Genomic DNA, 13523 nt, shown 5'->3' with positions numbered 1-13523 from the left:
ACCAGGGTCTATCTCTCGCACGTGCCACTGCTCCTCACCCCCTCCCCGATTTCATTTGCCGACGCTCACTGATGCCAGATGACACCGCGAATTGACCCCCCCCCCTTAGTATCTGATCTGGAAAAAAGGGGAAGAAATTATATAAAAAAGAGGGGGATGCAACTTCCGAACCCCTCGATCTCTATTGGTGGAAAGGCCCACCTGCCCCATAGGAGCCTTGAAAAGTGTCTGCATCCGAAGTTGTGGACTCAGAAACTGTTCCAACAGAGCTTGATGAGGATAGAAAACTAGCTCTGCCGTGTTCCACCCTAAATCGAATGTTTTTACTCGCGAGTTTAGATTTAGTTTAAAAGATCGGTTTCGGATTTTTTTTTTATTATTGTTATTTATTAGTGCCATCATGCCACGTGCTTTTTTGATCAAGAAGAAACAACAGTGTGCTCGGAATGGAACATCTTTATCCAAAACTGTGTGGACAGATGAGGATTCGAACGATGATTTGGATACTTCGCGATTCCAATCGCATTTTACACCTCTTACAATTGTTTCACCAGGTAAATAATTTTTATCTTTACTTTTTCACATATCTATCATCTCTTAATTTTTCCTTTTCATGTATCTATCATCTCTTAATTTTCCTTTTTATGGATCTATCATCTCTTAATTTTCCTTATCATGGATCTATCATCACTATATTATTTTCCTTTTCCATACATCATCACTTAATTTTTTCATTTCATGGAGACATCCTTGTTTAATTCCGTTTCTGTTAGATTTTTTAACTTTCATGAATATAAGTATCATAATATAATTTTCCTTTTCGGAATCTTGTAAGATTTTTTTTAATTAAATTTATTACAGAGGGATTAAAAAACCTAGTGCAATTTTAAGACAAATTGAAAGATAGCTCTATGGGTACACAGCCTTCAGGATATTCTTTCAAAGGATGTATTGTCCTTTACAAGTTTAAAACATTAAATATCATTTAAAAATCTTTTTCCTAAAACCGTAAAACAATTTTCCTCTTGAGTTTTTTGGAATCAAAAATGTTAATTTTGTCTTAAGGAGAATTTGGTTAATTTTATAAGAATTGCACAAATAGTTCAATTGGCCGCATTAATTTATCATTGCAATCACTAATAATAATTTTAGATCTAATTCAAGTGATGCTTTTTATAATATTGCTAGTCTCTTACTGATGCTATTGCTTATTGCCAACACTCCGAATTAATATTTTTGAAACATTCAAAGTGACAGGGAACTGTTTATTTTTTATCGCTTCATTTTTAGTTCAATAATTAGATTTGAAGTTATATTCACCACTTCAGCGAATAAACAATTTAAAGAGGCACACTTAAGTCCTAATAACAAACACGGGCGGAATTTTCAATGAAAGGTTCTTCTGGTTTAATTGTTATCCCCTCTCAATTCAAATAATCTGAGTTATGAAACTTAAACTTAATGATTAACTTTATTTTATCCATAAGTTCGAAATTACTAAATAACATGCAAAAGAATATTAGGTTGTGAAACAAAGATTTGGATGCCATAAGATTTTTGAATAATAAATTTTATTCTATATGACACTTAACAACAAAAGAATTGTTTAATACAATAAGGTGTTTATAATATATTTTTGATGTAATACGCTATTATATCTCGATTGTAAACAAACAAATAAAATCAAAAATGGTTGCATACAATTTCTAGTTTTTAAGTAGAAATAAATTTTAAATTTCTTTCATTTCCTTCACAAAAAGAAAAATTATCAGTTACTTTTTTCTTTGTTTCAAAAATTATTAAAGGAAGCAAAACAGTAATATGCTTCCCCCCCCCCCCAATAAATTCACAAGTAAAAAAGTACCCTCAGTTGTTTGAAATTTTAAATACCGTTTTTTTTTCTTCTTCAAATTATCAGAAAACAACGCAACGATAAAGTTTTTTAACAACTATTCCTTAACTTTATACAATACTTTTGATATCAGTAATTAAGCAGTTTTAGAACTTAGTCTGATTATTCTTTCGTGGCAGGAAAGAAGAGACTTTTTTAAGGAATTGATTTTTATAAATGTTAATCGCTTCGACTCTTTTTATGTTTTAATATCAAAAGTTCACAGACTTTATTTACTTACGTTTTATAAAAGCTCTCCTGATTTATGAGATTTTTTTAGAAGGTAAGGATTATTTATGTGAAATGATTTTTTTTATTTGCGAGAATATAGCATTTTGCCCTCAATCAAGCATATGTATTATTACATTTAAGAAATGAATGTCTTTTTTTGCATCATGCATGTTTAAATTATGCTAACGAAACTTAAAATTTTATTAAGTAAAAAAATTAATAACTTATTAACCACCAAATCTGTGCACTGTTGTCATGTATTAAATGCTTTGATTTAAAGGGAATAATGCTTTGCCCTTTAAACTAAACGAAAATCCTTTGTTAGCTACCACTAAAAAACAAAAATGAATCATATGCATGTTTACAAATCCATACTTAACTTTTTTTTCATTGTAAACATATTATGTTTTGTTTAATCCATTCCCCAAAATAGGATAAAAATGAAAAAAATTTTTATTGACAAGAAAACTGACTTTATAAAAACTTGTCTTGAACAAAATTGATATTTTCTATTTCTAGCTTTAGATTAAAATAAAAAGCCGCAACCGCCGACTTATTCAGATTGAATTAAAGATATTTTAAAGATAAATATGTTATAGTAAGCATGAACGCCTTTATTTTAAAAAATGAATACAAAGAATGAAATAATTAAGACACCACTCTTTATTTCTTTACAAATCGACATGTTCTCAAAATAGTAGCATTGATGTCGTCGTAAAATAATCGATGAAAGTAATGAAATCTTTTTACTACCACTATTTTCATTTTTTGAAAACAGAATCTCGTTTTGGATATTATCATAAATTTGTTTTTCATTTATCAAAATTCAATTCAATTACCCCATATCAATTTATGCTTATAAGCATAAATAACAAAATAATGGTAATTGATAACCATAATTTGGGTGAAAAATGTGTATCATTCTTAAAATTTATCCTAGATTGGATTTTAGCAAGGGATGCTTACGAGATATTCTTCGTTATCATTTTCAATTTTTAAGTGCAGTTTTCTAATAATCCACTATATTTAAATCACTTAAAAAAGCTTCTTTATATAAAAAAAGAAAAGGGAGAGCAATTTTAGCTTTTATAAATAAATAAAAAAAGACAGTTATTTTAATTAAAGAATCACCAACTTTTTGCTTAAGTAATTACTGTTCTGTATATTGCTATTTCTTTATATAAGAGTTTGCTATACCGGAAGCCCTTTGCGAAATCTTTCAAAATGAAAGTGTTTTATTAAAAGTGAAAAAATATTTTTATATTCAAATGCAAATAAATAAAAATAATTAAAAATCGTGAATCATTAAAAAATAGTTTGTACTCTTGAAGCGTAACGCAAGCTGTTAAATGCAATAATCGTAATTTATAAATCCTTCTTCTAACCATTCCGTATATTGATTGGAAGCATGATTACAAGCATGAGTACAATAATAAATAAGCTTCAGCGATTTTTTTACTTATTATTTTAATAAATAAAATTAAATGAATAAAATTAAATTATTAAAATTACACTATTTCTTAAATAATTCATTTAATAGTGAAAGATTTAAAGTTATAAATTTTTTCCATGCAATATAAGACATATTTGTCTCATATATTGTGTTGGCAGTTATAGAAGTTATACCTTGCGCACATTTAAATTGTTTTTAATATATTTTTTTAATTAATCAATGTATTTTTAAAATTTAGTAATAATTATTAAGTTCCTATAAAGTGAAATATTTAATTTAGTTGAAGCAATCTATTCTAAAGAAGTGTGAAAGTAATTATTACAGGAACAATAAAAATCATTTGCGCTCATAAAATTGAAAATAATTGTTAACTAAAATAATTTGTTCGGATAATAAGGAAAAGTATTTATAAATAAAAAAATCTCTTCTAATAATGTGGGGAAAATCACCAATGTGAATAATGTCTACTTATAAAATAGTAAATAATTGTTAATATGTTCTTATAAAATAATAAAAAAGAGTTAAGTGAAATAATTTGGTTTTAAAAATAGTAAAATAGTAGTTCAGGAAAAAAAAGTTATTTTCCAGTGTGAAAAAAAAAACTCTTCGAAAATATCTGTGATAAATATCAGTCCTAGGCAGTATTCGACGAGTACCTGTTGCATGAGATTTACCCATTTCTTAACAATCAAGGGTAACCTGCAGCATCCAAAGACTTGTTTTCCCATATTTCAACATGGATGCACGATGAGGGGAGGGCAAGTGTTGTCACATTCCCTGACTTCCTTCAGGTCGACGGAAGCCTGTTTCCGACCGGGGATCAGGTGTTTTCTGGAGATTCCACCGGAATTTTACTAAAAAGCATGACCTCTGCGGGAATCTCCAAGGTGCCGAGAAAAGGAAACGGGGGTCAAGTGAATGAACCACACCTTGGGAAATGGGATGGGGAGACCCTTTAGCTTCCTGCTCTACTGACTGAAAAGCCAGGAAAGACTGGTGCTGGTAGGCTTTCGAGTAGTACGTTTTCTTACTTCTAATTTTTTTTTTCAAAAAATTTCTCCCTTCTTTCTGACACCAAGCAACCAGACATGTCTAACCTTGAGGTTAAGTCTCGGGCAAAACAGGTGGCGGAATTAGTTTAGTTTGAGTACCTTTTTTTTTTCGGTTTTCCCCTTCCTTTTACACAAGCAGTAAAAAAACCTTTTTCATAGCATTTTCAAATAGTAGTAGAAATCTCATAATAGCTAAAATAATTTTTTTTCCTACTATGTATCTGATTTCTATTATGCATGACACGAAATTTAGCAAATAAATTGTGACAGTCATAATTAATATATGGCTAAAGGCATCCCATAGACAATTTTTCTAATTAAACTACATTTTATGATGAAATAAACGTATAAAAAGTTTTCACTGATGCAATGAATATTTATGTTGTAAATACAAAAAAAGCTCATAACGATTTTTTCTTCTTTTGTAGATGCAAAAGGACCATACGATTTAAGCATGAAGCCCAAGAATATGGACGAGAACTCAAGTGATAGTGAGAACCGAGGTACAATATCACCGAGGTCAACAATGAGCTTGTCACCGCACCCTCCTGCAGCCCTAGTCGCACCAAAGCCTATCAAGCCCACTCCAAAAACAATGGAGGAAATAGCTGCTTCCAAATCCAACTGGCAACGACAAGTCTTACCACCTTATTTGCCTTTCAATTACTATGGTTATCCCTCCAGAACACCTGAAATTTACCCTTACAATGGCAACTATATGGTCAACCAACCACCCATGGTGCCTCCTCCTCTAGTACCTTTGGGTTCAACATCACCCAACTGGGACAGATATTCTCCTTCTAGAGAAAGGTACGAGATTGTACATCGAGTAACAGCTTCTAACAGCCCCTCTCCTGGCGCAATCTATCCTGAGTTGTATTCTGATGGTCAGGATTCAGGTCTGGCATCTTCTCCTAGTCCAAGCTCCGAAGACGGTGAAGCAGCAGCTAAGGCAGCCTCGACCAGATACCAATGCCCTGACTGCAATAAGAGCTATTCTACTTATAGTGGACTCTCGAAGCATCGATTGATGCACTGTGCTACTCAGGCTAAGAAGTCTTTCAACTGTAAATACTGCGATAAAGTCTACGTATCTTTGGGTGCCCTTAAAATGCACATCAGAACGCACACCTTGCCCTGCAAGTGCAAGTTGTGCGGTAAAGCCTTCTCCCGACCTTGGCTGTTGCAAGGACATATCAGGACTCACACTGGTGAAAAACCCTTTTCATGCCCTCATTGCAGTAGAGCTTTTGCTGATAGATCCAACCTCAGAGCACATCTGCAGACTCATTCAGAGGTAAAAAAGTACAGGTGCAAAACTTGCAGCAAAACTTTTTCACGAATGTCGTTATTGCTCAAACACGAAGATGGAGGCTGCGCAGGCGCGATTGCCAACCAACAACAAGTTCAGTAGCATGTAGAACAAAAAAAGACATTTAAAATTATTTAACTATGGAGGCCAAAAGGTTTTATAAACTTTAGCGCTTAGTGAGAGCTACATTTTATAAATTTGTAATTCATATTTGAATGTTTATGGTCTAAAATGAGTTTTTAAATAGAAGTCATGAGAATTTTTTTTTTTTTTAAAGTTTAATTTTTCATGATAGACCGTTTTACGGCTTCTGTTTAAATGCTTCATGTTTTGGCGAATGAAAAAGAGAAGATATATTTATGTGTGGTGTATTGAATATTTTCAATACATTTATGAAAATTATATATTGTTTTTGGCATAAAAGAATTATGATTGATATGAGACTGAAAGATTTGTATGCAAATAGATATATTTATCAAATATGAGATCTAGCTAGTCTTTTGATTGAGATACAAAATCCCTTTCCTTATTTATAATGTATCAAATTCTTAAAAAAAAATATTTGGAAAGAAATATTTTTCTTTTTACTTGAAAAATCCGTCCTATTAAAAAGAAAGAAATTCAAACAAGTTTGTTTTATTTTTTCCTATCTTATCAGACCTAATTTAAAATTAACTGATTTCCTTTGTTAAAATCACAATAATTTTTATTCCCAATTTTTAATTCTATTTTGTGAACATAAAATGTTCTTTTTTTTTTTTTTTTAATTTGCGAAAATGAAATCAACTTTTTTTTTTAATGTATAAAATTTATAATGTTTGCCTTTATTAAAGTCAGGCGCGTGATGTTAACGTTTTCCTTATTAGAATCTTCGATTTTTATTTATAAAATGCAAAGTTAATTCATCATATTTTTTTTTCCTTCTTATCATCTGTAAGTTCACTATTTTTTCTTAATTATTTACACGAAGTTTACGAAATATATTTTTAAAAGTAACTTGGAGCAAATCCTTTATTTGTGAGTATTTTTTTCCTCGAAGGAATATAATATAAAAATATTTGTAAATGAATACTAGACTAGCATAAGTAATTCAAAACCTGAACGAATCCTTTATTTGAAAAATATTTTTTTGCACGTAAAAAAAATACAAATTGTAGTATCGAAGTATATATTTAAATATTTTTTTAATAAAGGTTAAGAATTCAAAGTCTTCCAAAAAGTAGTCAGAGTTGATACTTTCGCCATTTGGACGAAACAGCCCACCTGTTCGGGTTTTTTAAAAACCGGAAGGTCGTTGATGTGTTGTTTGTGGTCTGCAAGGCGTCACCACTTCACCTTGCACCTGTTGCCCAGGAATTTTTTCAATAAGGTGGTTCAAGGTTCAATCAACGACTTGTTGTCTTTGACTCTCTTTCCCTTTCCAATTAAGATTTTCCTCCAGCGGTTCAAGTTCTTCGCTCATTTCGAGCACAGTGACCTAGATCAACTGGATTCTTTCAGAAAATTTTATCATCTTCTAGTTGTCCACCTGGCGATTGTAAACTTAGCCTCCCCCCCCCTATTTCAAGTCTTCCTAAACAGTGATAGATATCTTGATGGATGGTTATTTTTAATCATAATTTATAAGATTATCCCACCATTAAAAAACATCGAACTTTCGTTTATTTTCAAAGTCAAAGATCAGCCATAAGAAGGCGTTTTATTTTAGGGAGAAAAAAAAATTAATTTGGACCAGGGTCTGGAATAAAATTTTTAGTCATATATTCGATGTAATAACTTAAAAATTTACATCTTTCTGCTTAGGTAATAAATATCCTCGCAATTTACAGCAAAACTATTTTCATCTCTGCGAGTTTAAAAAAAACCCGGACTCCAAATTTTATCATGAATATTTCAAAAGAAGTTACGTAATTTAAAAATTTTAAATTAATTACTTTATTTTTAATGAATTTAATTCTATTTCACGTTAGTTATAATTTTTTTTTTTTTTTTTTTTTTTTTTTTTTTTTTTTTTTTGTGCATGCTTTTTTGAGTTGGCCATTTTTAGTAATATTCTAAAATATTCCATGGCTTAATTGTTACCAACACAGATTAATCTGTGTCAAATTAAATTTGAAAGAGGAAGAAAAAAAAACTTACATTCCATTTTATTATGTATAAATATAAAAAAAATACCTCATTTCCTAAAATGTACAAAAGAGAAATATTTTTTTAAAGAAAAAAAAAAGAATAAGAGAAAATATATATTTTGTATGATTTTAATGCACAGTATAATGTGCCATTTTTTGTTCCTTTTGGCAAATTATATGAACTAAATGTAGTATTAAATAGAAAATCTTGTATATAATATTATATAGTATATATATGCTCCATTGGAGTGAAAATTCTATTATAACACTAGTCAATTCTTGTATATTAGTTCATGTTTGTTTTGTCCTTTTTGAATATTATTGTTTTTTATAAACAATCTTAAAGTGAATTCAACCCGTGCCGTGCCATTAATAATTCTACAACTGCATTTATTTATGCAGTTCACATAAAGCACTAAGCCACGTACATTTAGTCATTTTAAGTTAGACTTTAGAAAACTAATATTTGTAGTCATTCTTTGAATTCTGCAGCATTTCCTTTAACTATAATATCTTTTCCCCCTATCTCTGAAATTATTTCAATAGGTTTCATGCGATTTCAGTTTTAAGAAGTAAATATGACTTTCCTATTTACTTACATCTTAAATTGCAGAAATTTGACATGTTTTTTAAATGCCTGCCGGAGTTGCTGTAAGCTATTAAGCAACCTAAATTTGCTTTATTTATAAATTATTTAATAATATAAAATTAAGAATGTTTTGAAGTATTTTTTTATTAAAATTCAGCCATTTTTTGGAAATTAAATTTTTAACTAGCGAAACATAATCTTATGGAACCTATTAAATTTCTTTTCTTGCATACTTCAATTTTTTTTAAGGGAAAAAAAAACACTTTTCAGCTTTTAGTGCACAAATTCACAAGTACCTTCAATATCTTTTGCAAGTATATATAATAATAAATATATATGTATTTGCAAATCAATATGTATGTAAGAATATTATTAATCGTGCCTTTGTGGACAAATTTTGTTCGAATGAAATGTTTTTCAGAATGAACAAAATTGACAGCCAACCAATTTCAAACTTGTGTGCCTATAATTCGAAATTTACAATGTTAATGAATAACCTGTTTTTGAGAATCATGTTACTTGTTATCTGTTCTATAAATAGACCTATTCTCCAGGCAATTGGAATTACTTCCATACAAATGTTGATCTGTCTTATTTATGTATAGGCAATTGGAATTATTTCCATACAAATGTTGATCCGTCTTATTTATGTACAGGAGATATGTTGCACCTGATCACAGTTTATGTTTCTTATTGTTCATAAATAAAAAAAAATATTTTTGAATTGAATAATTTGTTTTTATTTTGTCACAATTACTTATCTGTCTTACACAATGGAAGTACACCATATCTTATATAGTTTGTAAAATAAACTATATCTTAAATAGTTATAAGTATATCATATCTTAAATTGTTGTAAGTACATCATATCTTAAATAGTTAACATATAACAAATCTTAAAGTTTAAAAGTACAAAGTATTTTTGAATGTGGAAAGGCAATACATCTTAGACATTCTAAGCAAAACTTTTTTTGAACATTATAAGATAACTGAAAATATAATTAATAACTTATAAACAAAAAAGTATTTATTTTGAGCTATTAAAGTCACTTCAGGCTCATCTAAAAAACTTCTTTTTGTTATAATATATCTCAAAATATTATGATATATCTTCCAATTGTTTAATATACCTTAAATATCTGGGAGTATAATATATCTTAAAGTTTAAAAGTTCATCGCATTTTTGAGCATTGGAAACACAGCACATCTTATACATTCTAAGAAAAATATATATTGAATTTGAGAGAAAAAAATAACTGAAAATATAATTACTAATTTGTAAACTGAAACAGTAACTCATTTCAAACTATTAAAGTTATATCAAGGTAATTTAAATCTAAGATTTATTTCTTTATTATAATATTTCAGGGCTAACTTTTTGATATTAAAAACTAGATTTTGACTTGACAAGGGTCAGAAATTGATTTAAATTAATATTGAAAGCCTTAGGTAACGTCCAAGAATGATCATAAAAGAAAGAAAAAATTTATCAGTTGTGTAACATGGAATTTATTTACAGTACACTGAATATATAATTTAATGTAAGATTAATTTTATTAAAATCATGAATTTTGTATAAAATGTAATGTTAATTCAATTAGATTCATGATAGTGATTTAGTTTGATTCCGCAAAATTTTAATAAAAGTGCTTGAAAACATACAAATTTTATAACTGAAATGAAACTTAATTTTTTTTTATAAATAATATTAAAAAAAAACACTAAATTATAAAATACTATTAAAAATGAATTTTATAAAGCATTACACTTCATTAAACATATTCAAATAGTTAAATAAAATAACATATAAAGTTAAACTATAATTGTTTTCCTTTTAACTACGTTTTCCCCCACCAGCTACAAACCATATGTTCTGTCAATATATGGTTAGTTTTTTTTCCCTTTCAAATTGTAGCTATTTTTGTTAAGATATTTTCGAAAAAGAAGCTTATTGCAACTTTAACAGTATTTTATTTTAAGCGTAGTCCGAACGAAACGTGCATATCTTAAATTAAGAGCAGCTCTAATTTTTGTGGATATTAAATAATTTAAAATTTTCAAGGATATTAATTTTTAATTTCAGCAAAGAATTTAGACTATAAGAACTTAGTAATTCGCAAATTCTTTTGACAACCGTATTTTTGTTTACGTTTTTGAAAATAATTAAAGGGGAAACAGATATTTTACTTTATTGCTTAAATATAAGATAATATTAGAAATAACATTTAATGCTATTTTGCTTATAGCTATAAAAGAAAAAAATTTAAAAAATACTATAAGCAGTGTCTGTAGTAATGTGTATATGATAAACAAAAATGTGATATATGAATTTTTTGGCATGACTGTTTGACTCATGTTTAAATCTGTTATATGTAAAGAAAACAAAACTTAATAATTTTAGCAATTGTTATTGTGATATGTCATTTTTGATAAATACTTGTTAATAACTATCAATTAATTAAAATTTGATTGCTCACATTTTTTTTAAAGTTCCTTTTGATTTTTTTCTTATCAAAATTTCCAGATGCGAAAGTGTTAGTGCGACACATTTTTTAAATTTGTAAAAATTGGCAATATTGCCTGCAATAGTTTCGTATTTTTATTGCATTGGATTTCATTCACCTTGATATACTTGAAAAATTTGACTATTAGCAGATTATCTAGACAGTTGGAAATTTACTTAAAACTTTATTTTAAAAATATTCATAACTGAAATATTCAATACATTGAAAGATTAGTAAACTAAATGAACTGAAAGATTAAATATACTATATGTACTAAAAAATTATTTACAGTGAAAGATATCAATCCACTAAATACAATGGAAGATTAAATAATACAATTAAAGTTTAAATACACCAAAACGTCTTTTGAGTTTGTATATGTAGTAGTAACAATCAAATTAATTTTCTTCAAATATTTTTAGAATGGTTTATTGATGTTACTACTCTTTATAATTGATATTACTACTCTTTATCTAAATTTAATTTTTCAAAAAATGAGAATTTCTCTTACCGATGTGAAAGTATTAAAACGACTTGAGATTTTCCAAAAATGTAAAAATTGGTAACTCAATTACTTGATGGCTAGATATCAACTAACCACAACTGAACTTTCATGACAACCAATATACGAATATTGTGTAATATTATTTGGATCTGGAATCATACCGTTATTATTTTCATTTAAATCAAAATGGGCTTAAAGAGATATGCATGACTTCCAGTAGTTCTCAAAAATAAGCATAGTGGTAAATAATTTTTTTTCATAAATGTATTTAATAAAAGTTTTAAAAATACTAACAAAGAACAATTTTGCTATCACTTTTTACTTTTTTTTAAAAAAAAAAGGACAGTCTAAGTCTTAACGAAAGGAAGCTAAGTGCGAAAAATTGGAAAAATTATAATTTTTGAAATACAATTTAAAAATCGACAGCAAACAATATTTGAATATGGCTCCATCAATTTCAGAAAAAGTTGTGTTTTTACAAATGGTATATAAAATACTAAATTTGTAGATTGTCCACTTCATTTTGCTACTTTGATGAACAACCTTTCTGCTCAAATTTATTTTTCCATATTATCTTTATTTAATATAAAAAATTTCCATTGTTATTGGTGTATTCATAGTGGCCGAAAAATCACTTGGTAGTATTCAGTTTTTTCACATTAATTTCCATGCAATAAAGTATGATCAAAACTTCCAGAATATAGTAACATTTACCACGCTTCTGGTTCTATGAGAGCAGCAAAAAACACGGTACTTTTTACCGAAGAGCTTTGGTGTTAACTTTTTGGTAAAACTAACAATAAAAAAGGTTTTATTGCAATACTATTTGGGAGTAAGTGTGGTAAAATTTGATCATTTTAACAAAAAGTTGATAACCTCTTTTGATAACCTCTATTTTATTTAGTAAACAATTATTAATTTTGTTCCCCGACTGTTAATTATTCCTTTTTCCTTATGTAAGTTATGAGTTAACATTTATTAATCTTTCGAAGTATAAAAAAAATTGTATTTGTAATTATACAAATGCCTAAAAAATACATTAATCAGTAGCTTTATTATGCATCAGGACTGCTGAAACTCCCTAAAATTAAAGCTTAAAACAACCCGGAGAAAACGATTTATTTACATTCTTGCACACAGACGTAGATTTCTGAGTTCATATGTCCTTCAAAAGTCGAAATACAGATAGCACAAGGTAAAAGAAAGACATCACAAACATATATCCGGGAATACGGTGGGATTCAAACCTGCTATCTCAACGCCACAAAAGATGAATTTTTGTAACACTAATGTGAGAAATTTGTTCTTCAATTTAACAAGGGCAAATAATAAATCGTGCTTTGTTGTGAGCACACAAGCCTGCATATGCATATGTAATAAAATACTTGGGAACGCGTATAAAATACGCGAGTTCGAATCTACTAAATGAATAAGTAAAATACTTGGAATAGAATTTTATTTAAAATTATTATTATTATTACCATTACCATAGAGAACGGTAAAATTAGTAAATAAATAGTTTAAATACGGTACATTTTGCTTTAATTACCACAATGATGTTGTTTTTTTACCAGAAATATGTATAGCATACAAGTATGGTACTTTTGCCAGAGTTTTTTTTTTCATTGTGTGCAAAAAAGCATTGGTTGTTTTTTTGGTTGTCATCAGCATAAAATTAATTTAATTGGGTATACTATAGCCTACGTCACAGGTTGTGTTATTCCTACTAAATTTAACCCATGAACGGCATTTTCTGCGAGCCTAACTTCAAGCCACAAATAAACAAACGAAGTGTTTGATCGTTTAAATAGCTGCTCGCCAGATTTTATTGCATTATAAAGAAAAGTAATTAATATT

The 13523-nt window shown here is 28.4% G+C and overlaps 1 protein-coding gene across 1 annotated transcript; it reads left to right on the top strand.

The window, feature by feature from the left end:
- Positions 1-239: 239 nt before the first annotated feature.
- On the top strand, positions 240-6559 carry LOC107456826 (uncharacterized). Its single transcript, XM_016074786.4, has 2 exons — positions 240-554; positions 5056-6559. Exons 1-2 carry the CDS (start codon positions 401-403, stop codon positions 6039-6041), a joined length of 1140 nt encoding a protein of 379 aa, XP_015930272.1. The 5' UTR covers positions 240-400; the 3' UTR covers positions 6042-6559.
- Positions 6560-13523: the final 6964 nt, after the last annotated feature.

This window comes from Parasteatoda tepidariorum, chromosome 1 (assembly GCF_982258835.1).
Source record: "Parasteatoda tepidariorum strain Cologne lab strain chromosome 1, Ptep-v5.0, whole genome shotgun sequence".
Taxonomy (NCBI): domain Eukaryota; kingdom Metazoa; phylum Arthropoda; class Arachnida; order Araneae; family Theridiidae; genus Parasteatoda; species Parasteatoda tepidariorum.
This window is presented reverse-complemented; position numbering and strand designations above follow the sequence as displayed.

Coding starts and splice junctions, on each gene's coding strand:
- LOC107456826 (XM_016074786.4), top strand. CDS start 401: ATGCCACGTGCTTTTTTGATCAAGAAGAAACAACAGTGTGCTCGGAAT. Junction 555..5,055: donor TCTTACAATTGTTTCACCAG/GTAAATAATTTT, acceptor CTTCTTTTGTAG/ATGCAAAAGGACCATACGAT.